The sequence below is a fragment of the Chelonia mydas genome, chromosome 28 (assembly GCF_015237465.2).
Source record: "Chelonia mydas isolate rCheMyd1 chromosome 28, rCheMyd1.pri.v2, whole genome shotgun sequence".
Lineage (NCBI taxonomy): Eukaryota > Metazoa > Chordata > Testudines > Cheloniidae > Chelonia > Chelonia mydas.
The window spans coordinates 7,765,804-7,791,949 of record NC_051268.2 but is presented as its reverse complement, the minus strand read 5'-3'; the positions used below and the strand labels follow the sequence as shown (position 1 = coordinate 7,791,949).

Here is a 26,146-nt window from a genome sequence, read left to right as displayed (position 1 = left end):
CACAGTGGAGCTGAGCGGCTCCCTGCCTGCTTGCTCCTTGTAGCTGCCGGCCCCTCCCTGTGGCCCCTGGGTGGGGTGGGTCTGTGTCCTGCCCCAAGTGCCCCTGCGGCCAATGGGAAGCTGTGGGGGCAGTGCCTGGGGGTAGCAGCGTGCGGAGGCCCCCCCTGGCCTGCCCCGCCTAGGATCCCCGGGTAAGCACCGCATGTCCCCACACCCTCCCAGAGCCTGCACCCCCACCCCTTTCCCACACACCCACTCCTGCCCCCAAACTCCCTGCCAGAGCCTGCACCCTCACCCCCTCCTACACCTACACCCCTTGCCCCAGCCCAGGGCCTGCACCCCAGACATCCTCCCCCCACCCAAACTCCCTCCCAGAGCCTTAGGCAGTTGGGGGGAAGAGTTTGGGGGGGTGGTTTCTGGACACCACCAAAATTTCTACAAACCTGGCGCCCCATTCACACCTTCTGGGCACATGAAGTTTGAGATGTCTTCAGGGATGACATGCAAATCCGTTGCTTACAGTCCCCCTGATGATGAATGGGCACTGCAGTAGCTAATAGTTTTCCAACCCCTGTGGTCAGTCCTTTGTTGACACCGAGGAGTCAGAATTACAGCATACTTCAGTAACAAAAATATTGTAAAATCTCATAGCTTCACATACAATGTCGGCGGACACATTTTAACAGGAAAATGATCTTCTATAGATCATGCATTTTCAAATGATACCTCACAAGGCATACTTTGTACAAAACATATCATAACCATATAACAGTGGTGAATATGGGGGTTCAGGCTCTTACTTGGGGGTACAGTGTGTCACACTTAGAGAACTGGATCTGATTTCAGCTGATCGATAGGTTAGCTAGGTTTTTAGACATTATACAAGCCCCAGTCCCCGCGCCATTCAGTGGAACTGCTGAACATACTAGAGATGGATATGAAAATATATTTATATTAAAAATAAAAAGCAACTCCTCAGGGAGCACCTGGATTTGAACCAGGGACCTCTTGATCTGCAGTCAAATGCTCTACCACTGAGCTATACTCCCTGTGACAGCATCATATTGGAGACTGTCATCTTGAGGATTATGAAGGACACACCCTTCTTATGTTCTTCTTATGTTCCCAGCCCTGGGTGGTTTAAAAATGGGGGTTTATTAAACATTATACTTGCATGTAAAACACCACACCTCGCACAATCCCCACACCTGCTCGGTCTCACCGGACCACAATTACTGCTTACCTGGGACCACACCCTGCTCCCCAGCTCTGGGCAATTTAACCTCTCCAGCATTGCTCCAAACCCTTAAAGGCACAGGGCACATGTAAATAGGACCCATTACTCCCCATAGCATTAATTAAGGAACTCCCAAATAATGGCATTCTGACCCGAAACACAGAGCTCCCAGACTCTGGTTTAGAAACACAGAGCTCCCGGGACTGTCAGCCACACCCCTGTGCCCTGCAGCAGACTGAGGCACGGGCAGTGAGCAGGGCCCATAATGCACGGGTCCCTTTTTTATATTTTGCACAATTGTGGTTCAGTGGGCCAATTTTTGTCTCCCATCCAGCAGGCCTGGGCTTAATTCACAGCCAATGCCGAGCTGAGTTTTCTGAGCAAAGGCTGAAGGAACGGCGTATGTTTAGTTTGCAAAAGAGGAGATTCAGGGAGGATATGATAGCGGTCTTTAAATACTTGAAAGGCTGCTATAAAAAAGATGGAGAAAAGTTGTATTGACTTTATCCCTTAGCTCTCACTGCCTAGAGTCAGAGGGCTGCTTGAAGGATGGGGTGCACTCACCCCACACTGGATGGGGTCCCCCCACCCCGTCACAGGGAGCCAAATTTTAGTGTAGACACATGCACAAAAGTTGCCTTGTATTGACATAGCCCTGCAGCGTAGATCAGGGGAGAGTATGTGTGTGCAGCTGAAGGGGGAAAAGCGTCTTCCCAAGACTGCCATTTCTGCCCCTTCTGCTGAGTCCCCGGGGCAGGAGACACCTCAGGAAAGTTTCCTTTGCAAGGCATCAATAATAAAATTGGTGAAAGTTCAGAATCAACATGGCCTGACATCAGAATTCCAATGCCCTAACCCGGAGCTAACACGAATGGTCTGGCATATTGAATGCAATGCTCAGTGCTAGGCTGCAGCTCATTTGCAACAGCATTTCACGAGGAGAAGAAGACCAGCTAATTGTATGATTATTTACTAGCTTGGGGTTCCAATTCCATTTCCTATTCAGTTCACACAAAAGTGTCTGATTTCCCAGCTCATTCAAACATACCGACCTGCGGCTGGAGCTCCCCTCCGCCCCTTGTCACCAGCCAGGGCTGCAGTGTTTCACATGGACACTGTCGGGAGGAGACATGGGCATAGGTGCCGATTCCCACTAGCCATGGTTCGCCGCTCCAGGCCCATGGGGGCTGCGGGAAGCAGCGCGGGCCGAGGGATGTGCTGGCCGCCCTTCCTGCAGCCCCCATTGGCCTGAAGCGGCGAACCGCAGCTAGTGGGAGCCGCAATGGGCCAAACCTGCGGACGCGGCAGGTAAACAAACTGGCCCGGCCTGCCAGGGGCTTTCCCTGAACAAGCAGTGCCCCTAGTTTGAAAACCACTGGTGTAAGGAATACATAATCTGTAATAGCCCCGACTGGGGGTAAAAGGTTAACGGGTCACAGTACAGACATTGAGCTATGAGGGTATGTTGTTCAGATAATGGTTATGTTCAGGTGTGGAGTATAATGCGGGGATATGATGATGAGGATGGATTGACCCTCATTTGGTGAAATTTAACGTTCAGTGAGTTTATGGTTCCAGTTCGTATGGTCCAACGGGAAAAGTCTCTCGATCCCTTTCTTGTAGTCGATGCACGATGTCGCTCCTGCTCACACCTGCTGGTACTGTCGGTGGCCAGTGATGTGTTTGATGTAGATGTCCCTGGGCCATCAGATGGTATCTGAGACCACGAGGGGCCGCATCAGCCATGTGTAGCGGCGACCAATCATAGAATCATAGAATATCAGGGTTGGAAGGGACCTCAGGAGGTCATCTAGTCCAACCCCCTGCTCAAAGCAGGACCAACCCCAACTAAATCATCCCAGCCAGGGCTTTGTCACGCCTGACCTTAAAAATATCTAAGGAAGGAGATTCCACCACCTCCCTAGGTAACGCATTCTAGTGCTTCACCACCCTCCTAGTGAAAAAGTTTTTCCTAATATCCAACCTAAACCTCCCCCACTGCAACTTGAGACCATTACTCCTTGTTCTGTCATCAGCTACCACTGAGAACAGTCTAGATCCATCCTCTTTGGAACCCCCTTTCAGGTAGTTGAAAGCAGCTATCAAATCCCCCCTCATTCTTCTCTTCCGCAGACTAAACAATCCCAGTTCCCTCAGCCTGTCCTCGTAAGTCATGTGTTCCAGTCCCCTCATCATTTTTGTTGCCCTCCGCTGGATGTTTTCCAGTTTTTCCACATCCTTCTTGTAGTGTGGGGCCCAAAACTGGACACAGTACTCCAGATGAGGCCTCACCAATGTCGAATAGAGGGGAACGATCACGTCCCTCGATCTGCTGGCAATGCCCCTACCTATACATCCCAAAATGCCATTGGCCTTCTTGGCAACAAGGGCACACGGTTGACTCATATCCAGCTTCTCGTCCACTGTAACCCCTAGGTCCTTTTCTGCAGAACTGCTGCCTAGCCATTCGGTCCCTGGTCTGTAGCGGTGCGTTGGATTCTTCCGTCCTAAGTGCAGGACTCTGCACTTATCCTTGTTGAACCTCATCAGGTTTCTTTTGGCCCAATCCTCTAATTTGTCTAGGGCCCTCTGTATCCTATCCCTACCCTCCAGCGTATCTACCTCTCCTCCCAGTTTAGTGTCATCTCCAAACTTGCTGAGGGTGCAATCCACACCATCCTCCAGATCATTAATGAAGATATTGAACAAAACCGGCCCCAGGACCGACCCTCTGGGCACTCCACTTGATACCGGCTGACAACTAGACATGGAGCCATTGATCGCTACCTGTTGAGCCCGACAATCTAGCCAACTTTCTATCCACCTTATAGTGCATTCATCCAGCCCATACTTCTTTAACTTGCTGGCAAGAATACTGTGGGAGACCATGTCAAAAGCTTTGCTAAAGTCAAGGAACAACATGTCCACCACTTTCCCCTCATCCACAGAGCCAGTTATCTCGTCATAGAAGGCAATTAGATTAGTCAGGCATGACTTGCCCTTGGTGAATCCATGCTGACTGGTTTCAGAGTAACAGCCGTGTTAGTCTGTATTCGCAAAAAGAAAAGGAGTACTTGTGGCACCTTAGAGACTAACCAATTTATTTGAGCATGAGCTTTCGTGAGCTACAGCTCACTTCATCGGATGCATACTGTGGAAATTGCAGAAGACATTATTATATACACAGACACCATGAAACAATACCTCCTCCCACCCCACTCTCCTGCTGGTAATAGCTTATCTAAAGTGATCATCAAGATGGGCCATTTCCAGCACAAATCCAGGTTTTCTCACCCTCCGCCCCCCCACAGACAAACTCACTCTCTTGCTGGTAATAACCCATCCAAAGTGACCACTCTCTTCACAATGTGTATGATAATCAAGGTGGGCCATTTCCTGCAGGAATCCAGGTTCTCTCACCCCCTCACCCCCCTCCAAAAACCACACACACAAACTCACTCTCCTGCTGGTAATAGCCTATCCAAAGTGACCACTCTCCTTACAACGTGCATGAAAATAAAGGTGGGCCATTTCCAGCACAAATACAGGTTTTCTCACCCCCCCTGACTGTTCCTGATCACTTTCCTCTCCTCTAAATGCTTCAGAATTGATTCCTTGAGGACCTGCTCCATGATTTTTCCAGGGACTGAGGTGAGGCTGACTGGCCTGTAGTTCCCAGGATCCTCCTTCTTCCCTTTTTTTAAGGATGGGCACTACCTTAGCCTTTTTCCAGTCGTCCGGGACTTCCCCGGATCACCATGAGTTTTCAAAGATAATGGCCAATGGCTCTGCAATCACATCCGCCAACTCCTTTAGCACTCTCGGATGCAGCACATCCAGCCCCATGGACTTGTGCTTGTCCAGCTTTTCTAAATAGTCCCGAACCACTTCTTTCTCTACAGAGGGCTAGTCACCTCCTCCCCACGCTGTGCTGCCCAGTGCAGTAGTCTGGGAGCTGACGTTGTTCGTGAAGACAGAGGCAAAAAAAGCATTGAGTACATTAGCTTTTTCCACATCCTCTGTCACTCGGTTGCCTCCCTCATTCAGTAAGGGGCCCGCACTTTCCCTGACCACCTTCTTGTTGCTAACATACCTGAAGAAACCCTTCTTGTTACTCTTAACATCTCTTGCTAGCTGCAACTCCAGGTGTGATTTGGCCTTCCTGATTTCACTCCTGCAACCCTGAGCAATATTTTTATACTCTTCCCTGATAATTTGTCCAATCTTCCACTTCTTGTAAGCTTCTTTTTTGTGTTCAAGATCAGCAAGGATTTAATTGTTAAGCCAAGCTGGTCGCCTGCCATATTTACTATTCTTTCTACACAGCGGATGGTTTGTCCCTGTAACCTCAATAAAGATTCTTTGAAATACAGCCAGCTCTCCTGGACTCCTTTCCCCCTCATGTTATTCTCCGAGGGGATCTTGCCCATCAGTTCCCTGAGGGAGTCAAAGTCTGTTTTTCTGAAGTCCAGGGTCTGTATTCTGCTGCTCTCCTTTCTTCCCTGTGTCAGGATCCTGAACTCGACCATCTCATGGTCGCTGCCTCCCAGGTTCCCATCCACTTTTGCTTCCCCTACTAATTCTTCCCGGTTTGTGATCAGCAGGTCAAGAAGAGCTCTGCCCCTCGTTGGTTCCTCCAGCACTTGCACCAGGAAATTGTCCCCTACCCTTTCCAAAAACTTCCTGGATTGTCTGTGCACCGCTGTATCGCTCTCCCAGCAGATGTCAGGGTGACTGAAGTCTCCCATGAGACTTCCCACAGGGCTGCAGCACACATAAAGAACAGTATGGCCAGACACAGAGATGAGCAGAATTTGTTGGGGAACCGTCGGCGTGGTTTTAGGAAGGGGAAATCAGCCTCACCGAGCGGCTGCAATTCTCTGGGGAGGGGGGTCGACAAGCTGGGGACTGAGGGGACCCAGTGGACTCAGATTTTCAGAAACCCTTGGACAAGGTCCCTCCCCAAAGGCTCTTACGCAAACTAAGCTGCCCGGGGGTTGCCTCCCTGACCACCCCGGGTCCCAGCAGCCCCCGGCCCGTGTCCCGCCCCCCAGGGCGCAGCGCCCGGGGCAGGTGCAGGGTCCGGGGCGCCCCAGAGTGGCCCAGACTCCCCGGGCGGCTCTTACCAGAGCCCAGCTCCTGCTTCTGGCCGGGGGGCGGGGCCACGGGAAAGGGGTGGGGCAGGGGGCGGGGCCATGGGGAAAGGGGAGGAGCAGGGGGCGGAGCCATGGGGAAAGGGGTGGAGTGGCGGGGCCAGGGAAGGAGTAGGGGGCGGGGCCTTGGCGGGGGGAGGAGCAGGGGGCGGGGCCACGGGAAAGGGGCGGAACAGGGGCGGGGCTTTGGGGAAAGGGGAGGAGCAGGGGGCGGGGCCACAGGGAAAGGGGAGGAGCAGGGGCGGGGTCAGGGAAGGAGCAGGGGGCGGGGCCACGGGAAAGGGGCGGAGCAGGGGCGGGGCTTTGGGGACGGGGGTGGAGCAGGGGGCGGGGCCTTGGCGGAGGGGAGGAGCAGGGGAGGGGCCGTTGCTCCGGGGGTTCGCGGGCTCAGCAGCGTCACTAGGGGGAGGGGCCGAACCCGCCCCTGCCCGCGCCAGTCGTCGCTCCGCACTGCGCATGCGCCGCGCCCGCCGCGAGCCGGCGGAGACTCCATCTCCCAGCAGGCCCGGCGCGCCGCAGTTTCCGGGCATGCGCAGCTCGCGCCAGAGGGTGGGGGCCGTTTTTCCGCCCTTAGTCCTGCGTCCGCGGAGGGAGCCGGGCCCGGGGACTGACAGCGGGTGAGTGCGGTGGGGCGGGACCCCCCCCCTCTGCGGAGTCTGCCCCGCCCCTCCCCCCTGTTACTGCTTGTGGCCGAGCCCCGCCCCCCCACGTATCGCAGGTGGCCCCGTGTTCCCCCCCCCCCCACCGGTTATATCCGTTAACGGCCCCGTTTCCCCCCTCCCCGCCCCCAATTATGTCCGTTAACGGCCCTCCTTTCTCCCCCGGCGTATCCGTTATATCCGTTAACGGCCCCGCTTCCTCCCCCCCCGCGTCCCCGGCAGCGGCTCCCTGCTGCGAGCCCCCCGGGGAGCCGCCTTCGCGCCGCGGCTCCTGCCAGGCCCTGCCCGGGGAGCGAGCGGGGGTCCCGCGGGGGGGACTGGGCCGGGCGGGGTTCGCCCTCGGGAGCCGGGGGGGGGGGGACAGAGCCGGGGGGGGGAGCGCGACATGGCGGATTTCCGCGTCTCTCCCCAGGACAGGCATTGGGGGGGGGGGTGAAATCTCCTCTGCTCCCCCCCCCCCCCAAAACTGGCAACAACCTTCTCCCCTTTTCTCTGCCTGTGCGATGTGGAGAGCAAACCCGTGTAAACTCCCTGTTTCCTCTCCGATTATTGACTAATTCTCGCTCCTCCTCCGATTTTTCCCCATGTTCTCTCCACTGTCAATTTAAAATCGCCTCGGATTTGGGGTGTTTTCCCACCCGTTTTATCTGCCGCAGTTTCTCGTGGTTTAGGTGGGGAATTGTTGCCCTGAGCCGTTGTGGGGTGGCTGCTGGAGAGCGGGTGGGGTAACGCCGCGGTTACAGGTGTCAGAGGAGCAGCCGTGTTAGTCTGTATCCGCAAAAAGGACAGGAGGACTTGTGGCACCTTAGAGACTAACCCATTTATTAGAGCATAAGCTTTCGTGAGCTACAGCTCACTTCATCGGATGCATGCCATGTTTACACTTACACTGTGTTAACCTCAGTACATTGACCCTGGCTCAACATTGCTTGGGGAGCTGGTGTTACCGCGTTGGCATAATGGACCGTTTACATTGGTGGGAGACTAATTTAAGTGCAGAGACGTGCAAGTAAGTGCATGCAATGCAGCTACACTTGCAATGCAGTGTAGACCAGGTCTTTGTAGTGTAGACCAGGCCTGTGAGGGTTTAATCCTGGTGGAAAGACCTGCCTCTAATAGTCACTGTTTTGCTGTGTGACAGAGCCTAGAATGTCAGTTTCCAGGGCAAAAGTCTGGTGGGGGGGACTCTGTGTGTGAAATGGACAAAAGCCCCTTCTGAAAACTCTCCAATTGCTCTTTTTGCCCCGACAGACTACAGAATAACGTCAATGTTTTGCTCCGGATCGTCCCACTGTTGCACAGGAAAGGCAATGGCTGCAGCAGAGTTATCTGAGGTATGGGATTATCACGGACATGGTTGGTGGGCTGTAGCTGGAGGGAGATGGTCAGTAAATGTACAGGAGGGTGGTGGGAGCTGCTGGAGGTGGCAGAGGGCAGGAGATACCCAGAGTGGGGAAAGGGAGGGGACAAACTTGGGACAAACCTGCCAGAATGAGTTCGGATTAGGCCCCACACTGAAGGAGCAGAATCCTTGGGTTTGGGTGTGGAACTTTCCCCTGTTTGTGGAACAGGAAATAACCCCCTTGCCGGGCCTGCAAAAACTTCCCTGACTCCCAGTACTGCAGCCCGAACCAACTGACACACTTCATTATTTACCACTCTCTCAAACTTTGTGTCATCTGCAAACTTCATCAGTGATATTATGTTCTCTTCCAAGTCATTGATAAGCAAGTTAAATAGCAGAGAGCCAATAACTGATCCCCGTGGGACCCCAATAGAAACATGCCCATGTGACCATTTAGAGTTACATTTTGAAATGTGTCAGCTGGTTTTGAATCTAGTTAATGTATATCTTGTTAATTTTATATTGTTGTTGTCGTTTAAGTATCATGCTGTACCAAGTCAAATACCTTAGAGAAATCAAAGTATATTACATTAATGTTATTGCTTTATCAGCCAAACTTCTGATCTCTTTAAAAAAAAAACCAAAAATCCAATTAGTTTGTGAGGATCTGTTTTCCCTAAATTTATGTTGATTGGAATGAATTATATTACCCTCTTTTAATTCTTTATTAATATTTTGCCCCTCCTTCCCCCCCCCCCCCATATTATCTTGCCCAGGTCCGATGTCAAGCCTATTATCTTGGTCATCCCTTTTACAATTTTTTTAAATATAGGGGCAACTTTTTAGCTTTCTTCCAATCTTCTGGAGTTTCCACAGTGTTCCAAGAGCTAGGTAAAAGCAGCATTAATGGTCCAGAGAGCTCCTCAGCCTGCTTTCTTAAAACTCTTGAATGGAAGATATCTGGAACTGCTGTTTTTAAAAATGTCTGACGTTAGTAGCTTCTATTTAACGTCCTCAAGAGTTATGATTTAAATGAAAAGAATGTTGTTGTCATCATAAACATACCACAACATCATTTGCTTGTTTTCCCCAAATCCAGGAGAGAAATAGTCACTGAACATTTTTACTTCTTCTGTATTATTATTATTGATGATTCTGCTCTTTCTGTCTAGTAGTGGACCAATAACATCATTGTTAGGATTTTTTTGTTATTAATATACTAAATAAACCAACAACCCTCCTTCTTATTTCTGTAATTCTGCTGGCCATAGATTTCTCCATTTCTTTCTTTGCTTTGCCTTATTAACATTCTACAATTCCCAGTTTCTGACATTTTTTCCTGTTGACTTACTCTTTCTTCCAGGTGTTTGTTTGTATACAGTTTGGGGGGTGGATATTGGGATTCCCGCCAGGAGGTTGTCCTTGACCCTGCTGGGGACTCCATTTCCTGTATCAGTCTCGGGCTAGTAAGTGTGTGATGAGCATGAAGACCCCTCCCCGCACTGGCCAGCGTGAGGGGCTCTCTTTTTCTCCCCTCAACCTGGTGTCTCCTGGCTTCTTAGGGTGGGAGTGGGACTGTGCTACCATGTCCCTCCCCGAGCTTCCATTTGCCTGTTCCTGCTCTCCCATGAATTCTGGGGTTGTACTAAAGTACTAAGTGGGGGGCTCTTGCTCTTTCAGGGGGCGGTCACCTTTAAGGAGGTGGCTGTGTATTTCACCAAGGAAGAGTGGGCTCTGCTGGACCCCGCTCAGAGAGCTCTCTACAGAGACGTCATGCAGGAGAACTATGAGTCTGTGGCCTCACTGGGTAAGCCTTCCTGTCCCGTTGGTTATTGGAAGCTGTGGGTTCTCTAAAGAATCTCTGTAGTGATAACTCTATACCTTTACTACTCATACATGTGTAGACTGGTTTCTGTGTCCTGCCCCCCACCCCGCTTGGCTTATGTCCCATCCCAGTATCATTTTTAGACGTACACAAATTTTAAATGACCAATGGCACAACAAATAATTTAAAAAAGTATTTTATTTATCCTTATTGGATGCATTGAAGTCCAGCCCCCTACCCTTTACTTTCTCTCTGAGGGCTATTACCACTGGATGTGGGAATTTTAGTAATATTTCTTTGATTCCAGCACATACCTCAGTTTCCCTCTGTGCTTGATATTACTATAATCAGAGTGTAAAGACCAGGACACATGAGGTGTTATCGTTTCATAGCTGTTGTGGGCTTCACACAGAGAGCTCTCTTGGAACTAAAAGCATGTCTACACTACAAGCGCTACAGCTGAAAGTGACCAGCCGAGAATTCTTCCTTAGACCTAACTGTGTCTAAAGTGGGGGCTAGGCTGATCTAACTATGGCTACATCCACACTACAAAGTTTCGTCAATGCCGTGTGTGTTGATTAAAGCAGGTTCTTCTTTGCGTGATGGTCCTTATTGAATTCCACTGAGGCTAATCTGCATGCACCATGCTCCCGGAGCTGGAGCTTTTTACAGTAGTAGTGTCTGTGGGTTCACGTGTGCGCCCTTGTGTTGCCTTGTGGTTTTGCCTGCGTCTTCAGTTCCCTTTCACCACCTCATGTTCCAAGTCAGAGCTTCTGCTGTCCCCTCGTCTGTGGTGAGGCATTTTCTTTATTTAGTCAGGGTGTAACCTGCACAATTTAAAGCTTCCAGCCGTGACCCATCCTTGTGGGTACGCAGGGACAAGGGGCCCAACTTTACTCCTTCCTGGGCTCAGAGCCATTATCCCTTCCTAGTATACTCAGGGTGCTACAGGTATGCAGGGCCTTTTCACAGTGAAAGCTTTACACAGTTAGATCCTTAAACATGTGCATGTATTTATTAGCAACAATTCAACAGAATATACACCAAGCATCTAATGCTCACCACTCCCAGCAAAGACAGCTGGACGTCTCCCTGTGGCCAGTCAGGCTTTGCTCTCGTCCGGGGCTCTGGCTTCTGCGCAAGATAGTCGTGTAGGGGTAAAAGTCCTGGCACCTTTGGCCTTGAGCTGTATCTCGGAGTTTAGTTACAATGAGCATGTCTTCTGACCCTCATTATGTAGTTAAAATGAGGATTTCTCTTATTTCTTCTTTAACCAATTAATTTATTTAAGACACAGCTATGCAAAACACTATCCAATCATTTTCACTATACAGGGGTTCACGTGCCTAAGACCGCCTATGCATTAGCTTTTTGTGTTTTTCAAAGTAGTTTAAAACTTCTCAAGGTCTACTTATCTCTATGCTTTGTTAGTAAAATACACTGTCAGGGTAGAATTGCTTAACCAGCAGCAGACCAGGACTCTTTGCCTATTGAAAGTACACTTTCTAACTATTTAAAATTTCTTTAGCAACAGCAAAACATCTTACTTTTTATTATCAGACAGAAACTGCAGAAGCTAAAGGCTAACTTATCCATTCTCTCCCCATTCTCTCGACTTTGTGAGTATCTATTTATCTCCAATTAGTAGGGCTGCAGCTAATACTTTGTCTGTCTGACAAGGCCAAATTCCCCTGACTCTATAGTTTTGCTTCCAACTTATGGTGGCTGAGCCTACAAGCTGGCTGTGGGTTGTGCTAAGTCCATACATAAGATGGCTGTGAGTCATGTCAAGTCCAGTCCCCTCATTAGAGGGACTTTCATAGAATATTGGGGTTGGAAGAGACCTCAGGAGGTCCTCTAATCCAGTCCCCTGCTCAAAGCAGGACCAACACCAACTAAATCATCCCAGCCAGGGCTTTGCCAAGCCGGGCCTTAAAAACCTCTAAGGATGGAGATTCTACCACCTCCCTAGGGAACCGATTCTAGTGCTTCACCACCCTCCTAGTGAAATAGTGTTTCCTAATATCCAACCTAGACCTCCCGCACTGCAACTTGAGACCATTGCTCCCTGTTCTGTCATCTGCCACCACTGAGAACAGCCTAGCTCCATCCTCTTTGGAACCCCACTTCAGGTAGTTGAAGGCTGCTATCAAATCCCCCCTCACTCTTCTCTTCTGCAGACTAAATAACCCCAGTTCCCTCAGCCTCTCCTCGTAAGTCATGAGCCCCAGCCCCCTAGTCATTTTTGTTGCCCTCTGCTGGACTCTCTCCAATTTGTCCACATTCCTTCTCTAGTGAGGAGACCAAAGCTGTACAGAATACTCCAGGTGTGGTCTCCCCAGTGTCGAATAGAGGGGAATAATCACTTCCCTCAATCTCCTGGCAATGCTTCTACTAATACAGCCCAATATGCCGTTGGCCTTCTTGGAAACAAGGGCATACTGCTGTCTCGTATCCAGCTTCTCATCCACTGTAATCCCCAGGTCCTTTTCTGCAGAACTGCTGCTTAGCCAGTCCGTCCCCAACCTGTAGCGGTGCATGGGATTCTTCTGTCCTAACTGCAGGACTCTGCACTTGTCCTTGTTGAACCTCATCAGATTAATGTCATCTGCAAACTTGCTGAGGGTGCAATCCATCCCATCATCCAGATCATTGATAAATATGTTGAACAAAAAAGGCCGCAGGACTGACCCCTGGGGCACTCTGCTTGATATCGGCTGACAACTAGACATCGAGCCATTGGTCACTACCCGTTGAGCCCGACAATCTAGCCAACTTTCTATCCTCCTTATAATCCATTCATTCAATCCATACTTCTTTAACTTGCTGGCAAGAATACTGTGGAAGACCATATCAAAAGCTTTGCTTAAGTCAAGATACATCACGTCCACTGCTTTCCCCATATCCACAGAGCCAGTTATCTCATCATAGAAGGCAATTAGGTTAGTCAGGCATGACTTGCCCTTGGTGAATCCATGCTGACTGTTCCAGATCACTTTCCTCTCCTCTAAGTGCTTCAGAATTGATTCCTTGAGGACCTGCTCCATGATTTTTTCTAGGGACTGAGGTGAGGCTGACCAGTCCGTAGTTTCCTGAATTCTCCTTCTTCCCTTTTTTAAAGATGGGCACTATGTTTGCCTTTCTCCAGTTGTCCAGGACCTCCCCTGATCGCCATGAGTTTTCAGAGATAATGGCCAATGGCTCTGCAGTCACATCCGCCAGCTCCTTTAGCACCTTTGGATGCAGCACATCCGGCCCCGTGGACTTGTGCTCGTCCAGCTTTTCTAAATAGTCCTGAACCACTTCTTTCTCCACCTCCTCCCCATGCTGTGCTGCCCAGTGCAGCAGTCTGGGAGCTGATCTTATTCATGAAGACAGAGGCAAAAAAAACATTGAGTACATTAGCTTTTTCCACATCCTCTGTCACACCTGCAGAAGCACAAGAATTACACAGAAGCATGATTGTTAGTTCACACACAGCATCAAATCATTACAGTAAAATACACCTCTTGTAGCATAGCAAGCACGCAGAAACACAGTCTTGTACATTTCTATCCCCTCACCCCCCTCCACACTACACAAAGCAAAGGAAAGTTGGCCGTCATAACCGTGCAGCATCAACTCAAAAAAATCACCTACCAGGGGTTTCCTCTCCTGCTTCTTGCTCACTGGAGTGGGACTCCTGGGACTGGCTAGAGACCTCAAGAATGGAGCAGAGTTCCTGACTCGCCACCCAACATGGCGACCTAGCTGTGGGCTAAACATCATCTGCTAACTCCACTTCCTTATCCATGACTTTGTCGTCAGGGTTAGGTCCACTGGCCGCTGCGTCCAGCCATGCCAAAGTATCCATGGGACTGGTGGAGGTGGAGGTGGGGTTGCAGCCAAGGATAGCGTCCAGCTCCTTATACAACCAGCAGGTCTATGGTGCAGCACCAGAGCGAAAGTTTGCCTCTCTTGCCTTCTGGTACACCTTCCTCTGCTCCTTTATCTTCACTCTGCACGACACTGTGTCCCAATCATTAGCTATTTTCACACACGCCAAGAGAAGTGTGCCCATAGCTATCCAAGTTCCTATGGCTGGAGCGCAGCGGGTATTGGACAGCCTCCTCTCCCCATATACTGAGCACATCCAACAGCTCCATACTGGTCCAAGCGGGAGAGTGTTTGCCATGTGGAGCCGCCATGGTCAGCTGGGAAGATGCAATGTGATCTCTCCAGGCCGAGCAAAGAAGTGGAATTTCAAAAATGCCCTGGCCTTTAAATGAGGAGGGGTGTATGGTGGTTTACCTGGCTTCAGGGCAGCGGAGTTGGAACTGCTGACCAGAGCAGTCAGAGTGGGCATTGTGGGATATCTCCTGGAGACCATTTACAGCAACAAAACCAAGCGCAGTGTCTACAATGACACTTTCTCGCTAAAACTTTGCCTCAAAGAGTCCTATGTCTCGTCGTGGTGGTTTTATTTTGTAGTCAAAATAGGACACTTTTGTTGCCAAAAGTCGCATTGCAGCGCTTACACCTGCGCTGTTTTATTGACAAATGCTGTCTTTTTTTGCTGACAAAACTGTGTAGTGTAGACAAGGCCTAATATACCCTACCACTGTTTTGAAAGGCTGCCTCGTGTCAATGCAAATACTTGCTGAGGTGCATTGTTCCCCTTTTCAGGGATCGGTCTCTGAACAGCAGTCAGATTTGCTGGACTAAGCTCACGGATGAAACAGGAGTAGTGCTGGAGCCGGAGGCTCAGTCTCTGAGGTGTGGAGGCCATGTGCCTACCCTTGTGGAGCAGTGAGACGCTCTGGGGTCTGGTGCGCTGAAAGGGCAGCTGCTAAGGACTGTTCAAAAGCTGGGCCACGGTACCAATCTGTGGCTCCCTGCCATCAGGCCAGCAATTGAATCTTATGAAGAAACCTTGTAAGACAAGGCTCTACATGTAAAGTTAGCCTTACCAGAGCACCCTCGTGAGAGTCCCCATATGACGGAGTATATCCCTGTATTCCCACCCCACACACCCTTGTAATAATCTTTGTACAAAGTATGCTTTGTAAGGGATCATTTGAAAAGTCTCTTAATTTGCTGGTCAGTATTATCCTGATAAAATGTGTGTGGCAACATTGTATGTGAAGTTTATTAAATTGTTCCAACCCCACGCCAAACAGAAGTTGGCAAACAGGTCACTCCTAAATAAAGGAATGTGTGTTTTCCTTAATTTGCATTTAAGCAGTATACAGAGTCATCAAGCAGGAGGGGAAAACAAAGGAAGTTCAAAGAGGTGGGGGAAAAAAACAGGGAATATCCTTCCACATGGACTCTGTCTCCTGGTTCTCAGCTACAAATGTTTTTCAAGAGGAGGACCAAAACTATAAAAAGGAACGACACGAACCCCAACGCACCTTCCCTTCTCCCTGCCCACCTCCCTGCAACTTAGAAGATAAAAAGAAAAAGCTGTTGCTGGGTTAGGGGTTCTGACCTGAGAGTTTTGTTAAAACGTGGTGAGAAAGTTTGCAACTAAGATAGTTTTTAAAGTAAATGCTAGTAAACTTATAATATGTTTCAGAGTAGCAGCCGTGTTAGTCTGTGTCCGCAAAAAGAAAAGGAGGACTTGTGTCACCTTAGAGACTAACAAATTTATTTGAGCATAAGCTTTCGTGAGCTACAGCTCATCCGGTGAAGTGAGCTGTAGCTCACGAAAGCTTATGCTCAAATAAATTTGTTAGTCTCTAAGGTGCCACAAGTCCTCCTTTTCTTTTTGCTTATAATATGTATTTTTCTTGTAACCTGACTTTATGCCTTATTGTTTATACTCATTTAAAATCTCTTTACAGTGAGTAAACTTGTTATACTATTTTATCTAAGCTAGTGTATTTAAAGTGGAGTGTCTGTGTTTCTATTTAAAATAATAAGATGGCATATTATTCCCTTAAGGGAATAATGGATTTAATATATTTGTGCTGTCCAGGAGAGGTCTGGGCAGTACAGGACATACTTTTTCCGGGGGAAGATCTGAGATGGGGACTGTTTGAGTCACCCTGCAACGTAACCAAAGCTGGTGAGAGCCAACATGTGGCTGGCTGGGTGCAGCACGCACACATGTAGCTGGGAGTGACTTACCTGCTGGAGGCTGTTTTCTGAGCAGTCCAGGCTGGAGACTACAGCAGCAAGGCATTGTAAAGGGCCCCCCAGGTTACAGGGCAGGGGTGACACAGCCCCCACTAGTCTGAATCGTAGCCCAGTATGTCATACCCCTGTAGATTCTAAAGTCTTTCAAACCTTTGTCTCAGGTTCACCTCTTGGTTATCAGGTTAAGTCAGTGTGTAGCCCAAGGAGACACCCCCCTCTCCCCCCTTCAGACAGCTCCTACTCAGTCTTTTATGCCCCCAAATCTGTCTTTGTTCCTTACTCTGTTGAAACAAGTACAATTAGTCGCTGCCCTTTTCTGCAGGGGGAAGAGCCTCAAAAGCTGGATAGCTACATACCCAGCCTTCGGATTGGGCATTAATCACCCACACCACACACCCCCAGTGAGCTGGGAACACATAAATACATAGGCCACATACATTGATACAAAGATCTGTGATATTCAGCGAGCTGCTGTCCTCCAACCCATCTCAGTATAACAGTCTCTGAAGTTTTCATGGTTTCAAGGGCTGGCTTGCACCCACAGATAATGTTGATAACATTAAATACACCTGTCTCACAACATGCCCATGTTCATCGTACCTGTCACTGTGCCCATCACATTGTTCACTCTGCTCGTGTGTTCTGTCCCTTCCCCCACCACGTGTCTGTCTTGTTAGATTGTACAGTTAGATTGTATATTTTTCAGAACAGAGACTGTCTACTACTGTGTTTCTACGGTGCCTTGTACGACGGGGCCCTGTTCTTTGTTGGCTCTTGGGCACTACCGTCATAAACATTGTTGAAAGAGATTTTTAATGGCCCATGGCTGGGCAGATTGTTACCAGTACCAGTGAGAATTAGGATAGAATTTTCTCAATGCACAGCAATTTATTTGAGAGAGAATTACACAAGCAGTAAAAGGTTATACAGTGCGTTGTCTTGATAAGCCTCAATTCCCACAGCATAAACTCTCTGTAACTATGTTGGCCCTGCACAGTATTCCGGTTGGTAAACAAAGCAGGTATAGCTAACAGTCCTGGTTGGAGACTTCTTTTCTTCTCTTCTCAGGCACTTGGTCTGTCGAATGTCCCCCGAAGCACGGTGTTGGCTACTCTGAGGCCCTCTGGTCCAAAAGTCCTTTGTAGCAAGGTTTTGGCTATCTTGACCATTCTACAGCGTCTCAGGCCTCTTCAGATATTAATTGGGAACTGCTACTATACCTATGATATTCTTAGTACTTATACCACTCGCTCTCAAAGGAGTCACATGCCCCCAAAATATGCCCTGTTGGCATTTCATTACTTATTTTCCTAATTAATATTTTTGGAACGGGGCAAAGAGGGACAGAGACCAAAGATCAGTTGGCATATACTTTCTTATCAATCATTCCCTTGAGCTGTTAGGGTGGTGCCATCCTTAAGGGTCATCTTGATCCAGGTCAGTTAGTACCATGCTCACCGTTCAGGTGTTTTCTGCGCATTTACTTAGTGAGCTGGCCATCAACTGACCATGACCAAGGTTCTAGCTAACTAACACACACACACACACACACACACCCCCTCTGGGTGTAACCATTCATAATCCATAGTTGTGTCAGCATTCAAGTGCAATTTCAGCATACCATCTGATGCTAAGAGAACCCTGCTCCCAGAATCCTTTAGCAAATTCAGACGTCTCCAGCCTTACTACATTCATATCAACAACAGTCATTCATAATAATTCAGCACCATCCCAACAAACATGATTGATAATACTCACTATCTTGCTGCTTTGAGCAAAGGAAGCTGGCCTGGAAATGTTACCCATTAAAATGAGCCGGGGAATCTTTGTGACAAGATGTGACTGAAAGCACGCCTGTAATCATACCCTCAACACCAGTGTAATAGCCTTTGTACAAAATATGCCTTGTGAGGTATCACTTGAAAACCAATAACTTACTGGTCAATAGTTCAGTGAAATGTATGTAACAACATTGTATGCAAAGTTATGAACTCCCCCTGTACGACGATGATAGTAGCTGTTCAACCCACACAGCCGTGACTAGGCAAAAGTTGTTAACCCAGTCTAACCTAAACAAGGGAATGTGTGTTTACCTCAATTTGCATATAAATAATAGGATCCTTGAGACAGCAAGAGGGGGAAATGGCAGGAGCCAAGGCAAATTTTCATTTCAGCATACGCAGGAGAGAAGAATGAGCCTGGCTCCACCTTTACTGCTAGACTCCGTCACCTTCTTTGCTGTTCGAATAAACTTTGCTTTGAAGGGCAATCCTGAGTAGAATCCACTTCAAAGGGTGACTGCACTATAAAAGTGAGGGGCAAAACCACCCCAAGGCACTTCTTAGGTGAAAGAGAGAGAGAGAGAGAGAGGAAGAAGACAAAGGAACCAGCCCTTTGACTCTGATGGAGATCCTGACCTGACAATTTGGTCAACCCTGCTAAGGATTTTACCTTGAACGAAGTTGTGCTTGTTAAGTTTTAGAAAGCATTTTATCTTTATTTCTCTTGTAACCATTCTGACTTTTAATACTTTATACTTGTACTCACTTAAAATATCTCTCTTTGTAGTTAAATAAACTTCTTTTTTTTTTAATCAAAACTAATCCAGTGCTGTGTTTAAACTGAACTGTTAACTCCAGTTAAAGTAGCAAATTCTTGAATATTGGTCCCTTGAGGGGCAACGGACCTCTCAGATGTGAACTGTCCAGGAGAGGGCTGGCCAGTGCAGAACACACGTTTTGGGGAACATTTGGGACTGGGAGTGTGTTGGGGCCACCCTGCACATAGTAACCGAGGCTGGTGGAAGCCAGAGTGGGACTGGAATGTTGCTGACAAGGTGCTGGGCCAGGGCTGTAGCCTTACACAAACACTCAAGGTGTGACTTCCATGCTGGTAGGCTGTTTGTCAGCGGCCCAGGTTGGGAACTACAACAGCAAAGCATTGTGAGGCACCCAGGTTTACAGGGCAGGTGGTGAGGCAACGTTTCAGTGGTCTGGATTGCAGAATGTAACACAAGTACTCCACAAATTCAGTTGATCTTGCTTGTTTTCTGTCACTTGTGCAGGATTTCCAGTTTCCAAACCTAATGTGATCTCCTGCCTAGAACGAGGGGAGGAGCCATGGGTCCCAGACCTCCAGGACTCTGAGGAAAAAGAGACGCTGAGAGATGCCTGCACAGGTGAGGAATCAGTTAAACCAACTCAAAATCTGTCCCTGAATTAAGGAAATATTTGGGATTCCTGCAAAGCCCTTGTGAGCTTTCTCAGTTCAGGATTGTTTTCAGGAGATGTGGCATCCTCATGGCAGACTTCACTTACGGCTTCCTACCTGTCCTGACTCACGCCTGACAGTAGCTCCCTCCCCAGTCATAGAATCATAGAATCATAGAATATCAGGGTTGGAAGGGACCCCAGAAGGTCATCTAGTCCAACCCCCTGCTCAAAGCAGGACCAAGTCCCAGTTAAATCATCCCAGCCAGGGCTTTGTCAAGCCTGACCTTAAAAACCTCTAAGGAAGGAGATTCTACCACCTCCCTAGGTAACGCATTCCAGTGTTTCACCACCCTCTTAGTGAAAAAGTTTTTCCTAATATCCAATCTAAACCTCCCCCATTGCAACTCTACGTTCTCCCTGTGTGTTTGGTTGAGATTTAGACCCAGAATTGATCCCCTCGTCTCTCCTTTGGAGAAAGGTTTGGGGGAGATTCAGCTCTTTCTTTGTTTGATGTCTCCATCACTTACTTTTGTTTGTCCCCCCGTTTCGTCCATTCCTCTCTCTGAGGTTCCCTTTTTCTCTGGCAAAGCAAGTGACCTGGTTTCTCTCTCTCTCTAGCAGGTGATGGGATGGTGAATGTGGAGGAGAATCCTCAACAAGACGATGCTGAGCAAGCAGAAGCACATGAGACGTTATCGGAAAGATCCAAAGGGAATGTTTCCTCGAATTGTGCGCAGGCAAATGCCTGTGAGAGTCAGCACAGACCAGAAGAAAAGTTCAGTAGAGGCTCAGACCTTATTAGACATGAGAGAATCAACACCGGAGGAACACCCTACATCTGCCTGGAGTGTGGGAAAACCTTCAAACATAACTCACTCCTCATCAGACATCGGAGAATCCACACTGGAGAGAGACCATACACGTGCCCCGAGTGTGGGAAAAGCTTCAGTCGCAGCTCAAACCTTGTCACACATCAGAGAATCCACACAGGGGAGAAACCCTACACTTGCCATGAGTGTGGGAAAAGCTTTAGTTGGAGCTCAGAGCTTAGGATACATAGGAGAATCCACACAGGAGAAAGGCCCTACATTTGCTGTGAGTGTGGGAAAAGCTTCATTCGGAGCTATTTGCTTAAAAAGCACCAGAGAATCCACACGGGAGCGAGACCCTACAGATGTACTGAGTGTGGGAAAGATTTCATTTATAGCTCACAGCTTGTCACACATCAGAGAATCCACACAGGAGAGAGACCCTACTCATGCCCTGAGTGCGGGAAAGGCTTCACTTCTAGCTCACACCTTGTCACACATCGGAGAATCCACACAGGAGAGAGACCCTACTCATGCCCTGAGTGCGGGAAAGGCTTCACTTCTAGCTCACAGCTTGTCTCACATGGGAGAATCCACACAGGGAAGAAACCCTATACTTGCCAGGAGTGTGGGAAAAACTTCAGGTGGAGCTCACATCTTATCATACATAGGAAAATCCACACAGGAGAAAGACCCTACACTTGCTGTGAGTGTGGGAAAAGCTTCATTCAGAGCTCATTGCTTAATAAGCACCAGAGAATCCACTCTGGAGAGGGACCCTACAGATGTACTGAGTGTGGGAAAGACTTCATTTATAGCTCACAGCTTGTCACACATCAGAGAATCCACACTGGAGAGAGACCATACACATGTCCTGAGTGTGGGAAAAGCTTCACTCGGAGCTTCAGCCTTAACATTCATCATAGAATCCACACAGGTGAGAAACCCTATACTTGCCATGAGTGTGGGAAAAGCTTCATTCAGCGCTCAGAGCTTAATAAGCACCAGAGAGTCCACACTGGAGAGAGACCCTACAGATGCCCTGAGTGCGGGAAAGACTTCATTTATAGCTCACAGCTTGTCACGCATCGGAGAATCCACACTGGAGAGAGACCCTATTCATGCCCTGTGTGTGGGAAAAGCTTCAGTGGTAGTTCACAAATGATCACACATCAGAGAAGCCATGTAGGAGAGGCACCCTACACATGTCCTGAGTGTGGGAAAAGCTTCAGTTGGCACTCAAACCTTATCACACATCAGAGAATCCACACGGGAGAGAAACCCTACACTTGCCATGAGTGTGGGAAAAGCTTCAATCAGAGCTCAAACCTTACCACGCATCGCAGAATCCACACAGGGAAGACACCCTATAGCTGCCCTGAGTGTGGGGAAAGCTTCAGTCGGAGGTCAGAGCTTGTCTCACATCAAAAAATTCACACAGGAGAGAAACCCTAATCTTGCCCTGTGTGTGGGAAAGGCTTCAGTCGTAGTTCACAGATTATCACACATCAGAGAATCAACACAGGAGAATAACACTACTTGTATTCAGTAGGGCTGCCCAAAGATTTTTTGTTTCTGTTTTGTTGTGGGGTTTTTTTTTGTTTTGTTTTTGTGTTGTTTTTGTAATGCATTGGCTAATTCCCACATAGTGATCTTTTAAGGTTGATTGCACCATTTCCTTTACTGTAGTCTCTCAGCGCCTTCTACCTTTTGAAGTTCACCATACTTTGGGGTGAATCCTGTGATCCTTTCTTTCAACTCTTTAGCCTTATGAGTTCTGGGAGTGTGTGTCCCTCCTGGCAGAAATGTCCATCAGTCCGAGCTGGGAGAGAGGGTTGACCTCATCTAGCTACAGTGAGATAAAAACTATCTGTGCCTTGTGTCCACTAGAACTGTACATTGAGCAGGCCATGTTTACATTACCACTTATATCGGCAAAACTTACGTCGCTCAGGGATGTGAAAAAAACACACACCCCGCGTAACATAAGTTTTGCTGGCATAATTGGCAGCGTGCACGGCGCTGTGTCAGCGGAAGAGCTTCTCCTGCCGACATAGCAACCGCCGCTCGTTGGGGGTGGTTTAATTATGTCGACAGGAGAGCTCTATCCCACCAGCATAGAGCGACTTCAGAAGAGATCTTACACCAGTGCGGCTGCATCAGTACCGCTGTGCTGCTGTAAGGACTCTAATGTAGACATGGCCTAAGTTGCTCAATCTCAACTATCTTTTCAAGGCAGACATAACCCAGGTGCAGTGGTTGTAGTTAGCTTTCCCATTGTGCTGACCTGATCTCTATCACTCTTCCTAGTCTGGAGAAACCCTGAGCATCACATTGCAAAGTGAATGTTAGTCATTAGATTTCCTGATTGGGATGAGACTCTCATTCCCAGTTGTTCTGACATTGCTCATGGCTGTGCTGAATAGCAGGTAGTTTTTCTACCTCTTTTCTGATTTAGAATATAGTGAGATGCAATAAAAAGGCAGGAGGAAAGGTAGAAAAAAAGGATCATTTCAGCGTCTGGGATATCCAAAGGAGATGGTGTGAGTCAGAATAATTCCTTTCAAATCACCATCATGAATCTCCTGCCACTCCGACAGCACTGGCTTCTGAGTGAGCCACAATAGCGTCTCCTCCCCATGTTCTATCCCTCCAGCTCCCAAAGTGTCACATGAAGCAGTGTTCTCAGCTCTCTGTGCTTAGGTACCATGCTTTGATCCTAAATCAGACTCATTAAGGTTGGAAATGAGTGTCACAGGCCTAGAGGGGGAATTTGAATGGATCCCAGACAGATTAACCTTTCAGTGCTTTAATCCCTATTTCTGTGTATTGGCAAAATTGGTTTTTGGATTTTTCCAGCTGAACTGGGATTGTTTCCAGATGGGAAGATTAGCTGATTTTCCCCATTATGATGATGCTAAAACCTTTGTAACTAACATGACTGAATAGTAATGAGGTGGTGCTGAGTGAAGAAGGTTTGAATGGATCAGAGGACAGCATACTAGGAAAATCTGTTCTAATTTGGCGTCATGAGACGTAAAATGCTCTGGAATTCCATTTTATATGATACTGAAACTGTCTTATTCGCTTGTGTGTTGTGGGTTTTTCTCTCTTTCCTGAGGGCATTTGATAACATAACTGAATATTCGTTTTTATGATAGGATGAAGTTCAGTTTTTTGGTAGAGTTTGAGACAAATGACCATTTACTAAAACAACAATTTCTTTTTGTGCGTGTCTTTTTTCCACTCCTCCATTATGACATGGAGGAAGTCCAAGAGCAGTTCAGTCGTCAGGAACGAATACTCAAAGCTATTGGAAGTGCTACCAGAGAAACAGTTGCATTTTAAAATTGTACATCTAACTTAGGAACGGAATTGAACAACACTGTGATCGTATAATTTGGATCAATATTGTCTCATGTTTCAAGCACAATATTCCACAGTAAGTGACTCGTAAGTCAGCAAAATGCCCATATATTTGGGTCGCAAGGCAATTGTGGCCCAGGCCTACCAGGAAGTTACTTCTAAAGAGCTCTCTTTTGTAATCAAGTGCACAATGCGTATTATTTCAGAACACAGTTCCTACCTAAGCAGAGATGTAGAAAATGGAAGTGGCATTTTTGCTGAGTTTACACCTTATAGATGCTGCAAATGTGTATAAAATAAAATCCATTGTGAGTGTGAGAGAGCTGCAGCAGTCGATCTATTTTTAATAGATACCCCACCTTTGGTAACTTACACGGCTTGTGAACCAGGCCCATTTCTGTGCCACCAGATTAATAAATAAACTGGGCATGCTTGGTTGGGGAAGTGATTCCTCACTCTGCGACTACTGAGATTTTCTGTGATGTGATAAAGGATTCGACTCTAGAGAAGTAAAGTTACTCTGAGCATGTCCAGAATTAGCCTAGAGCTCAAGTAGAAATAATAAGCACCCAGTGGTTGATTTTTACCCCAGAGATGGAAACTAGGGTAACTTTAGGCCCAGGTAAACTATTTATATATAGAACACTACCTCTTAGTTCAGTGGCAATGATTATGGTTCAAACGATGCTGTGGTAAGATATGGGGGAGTTGTCCTTTACCATTTGGATCCAAAGTTTTATGAGCTAAAGAAAGAAACAGTTGATGCCTTCAGAGGACAGTCCTTCCCTATGGATCCCAGTCTGGCTGTCTTGTTGGAGAAGAAGCACTTCCATGCTGTGCAAGTGATGATAACCAATGAGGGAATGAATATCAGACTCCCAAGCTCAGTCTGCGGGATTGAGTCCTGATTCTATGGATCTCTCTCTCAGTTTTGCTCATATGTTTTATGAATTTGAATCACTTCTCCACCTCCTGCTACTCTGAAAGATTAGAAATTGTGAAAATAGAATACAAGTGCTTTTTTCTCATGATGAGAACACATTTGAGATGACGTCCACCAACACTTATGACCAAAGACCCAGAGAGAAATGAGCTCCCAGAAATAGAAGGCACCTATGTTAGTATAGAACACAACTTTACACAAAGCTCACTTGGTGGAAAATGTGATTAAGAGAAAACCAACACACATGATAAAATTGTGAAGCCTTCAAATATGTTGTTTCCAGTGAAAATGGAATTAAACATAAAAGTTTATTGCAGAATAAAAGAGTGATTATGTGATAACTGAATTACTTTGTAACACTGAAAGTTTTCTGGTTTCAGAAAAGAATTAGATAAGTTTATGTAGTATAGGTCCATGAATGACTACTAGCCAAGATGGCTAAGCCTCTGACTGCCAGATGCTAGGAAAGAATGACACAGGATGGATCACTCACTAATTGACCTGTTCGTTCCCCCTGAAGCATCTGGCATTGGCCACTGTCAGAAGACAGGATACTGCGCTAGATGAACCAATGGTCTAACCCAACATGGCCATTCTTATGTTTCTGTCCCCTACCTCCCCCCAAGTAGTATATGAGTTTAGTTGATGTAATTTACCCTCTTTGGATTAAGGAGTTCTAAAGTAAAACCTCCCTCAAAAGGGGTTGGTGTATGATAGTATGTAGGAGAAATAGTGTATATCAAAATAAAAACCTAGTATAGACTTTAATTATTTCAAATGGAATTTTTTGATAAGCTTTGAAAATAATGTTTCTGTTCAGGAAAAAATTACATAAGGAGACATGTTGTGTAACCTTTTACACAGTTATACTGTAACAGCTGATGTGTTCCCTGGTTCTCTTGTTTGCAAACCAAAGATGTTATGCCATCTGTCAGGAGGTGTCTTAATTTAAAATGGTGATGGGTACAAGATAGCAGCTTTTCTGTTTAAGTTTTTTGTTTTGTCATAGGTGCCAACGCCCTTTTCAGTTTGAGGAGGCCAGCTATTAGAGCCCGTCCATTTAACCCTCAGACTAGGCTATGGAAACTTCTTCAGAACTTTTGTTTTTCATTTTTGATATATTTGGGGTCCTCACATCCATGCTGCATGTGGTTTTCTACAATGAGTAAGAAAACTTCTAGGTGAAGTGAGACTTTAGCAAAGTGACTTTGGCCCAAAGTGTTCCTCGTTTCAAGTGGCTCAGGATACATTGTTTGTTTCCAAGGAGTTTTCACACTTGGTTTGCCTGGAAACCTCAGGGAATCACTGTAAAGTGGGGTAAGCGGGAATCATCAATTGTAATTGATCAAGATAAAGGTGGAAGTCCTTCCCCTTTGAGGTCAAACAGCTGTCTAACAGAGACTGATGTACCCTGACCCCAAGACTGATCCCTTCTGGGGAAGGAATTCACATCATCAACAGGCTATGACAGCCTTGA

General features: G+C 47.5%; 4 protein-coding genes and 1 non-coding gene across 14 annotated transcripts in view; 2 read left to right on the top strand and 3 right to left on the bottom strand.

The window, feature by feature from the left end:
• The window catches only part of LOC102934530 (zinc finger protein OZF), a 1,287,564-nt gene that overhangs the window by 235,345 nt on the left and 1,026,073 nt on the right, over positions 1-26,146 (top strand).
• Positions 1-26,146, bottom strand: part of LOC102930400 (zinc finger protein 501) — a 1,110,025-nt gene that overhangs the window by 207,462 nt on the left and 876,417 nt on the right. The gene's annotated exons all lie outside the window — the stretch shown is intronic.
• LOC102937091 (zinc finger protein 135) overlaps positions 1-26,146 on the bottom strand; it is a 426,373-nt gene that overhangs the window by 141,577 nt on the left and 258,650 nt on the right. The window lies entirely within an intron of this gene.
• On the bottom strand, positions 978-1,049 carry TRNAC-GCA. The gene has a single exon. It is a non-coding gene; the product is annotated as a tRNA-Cys (tRNA).
• On the top strand, positions 6,818-25,882 carry LOC102931267 (zinc finger protein 501). Of its 9 annotated transcripts, none has more exons than XM_037887376.2 (5): positions 6,818-7,007; positions 8,301-8,383; positions 10,075-10,201; positions 19,404-19,517; positions 20,170-25,882. In XM_037887376.2, the coding sequence occupies exons 2-5, from the start codon at positions 8,318-8,320 to the stop codon at positions 21,813-21,815; spliced, it is 1,953 nt and encodes a 650-aa protein (XP_037743304.1). In that variant the 5' UTR covers positions 6,818-7,007; positions 8,301-8,317; the 3' UTR covers positions 21,816-25,882. The 9 variants fall into 9 exon arrangements, with proteins under 9 accessions (XP_037743304.1, XP_043393324.1, XP_043393325.1 ...); XM_043537389.1 differs by having other exon boundaries at positions 6,878-7,007; positions 20,173-25,882; XM_043537390.1 differs by lacking the exon at positions 6,818-7,007 and adding an exon at positions 7,424-8,058.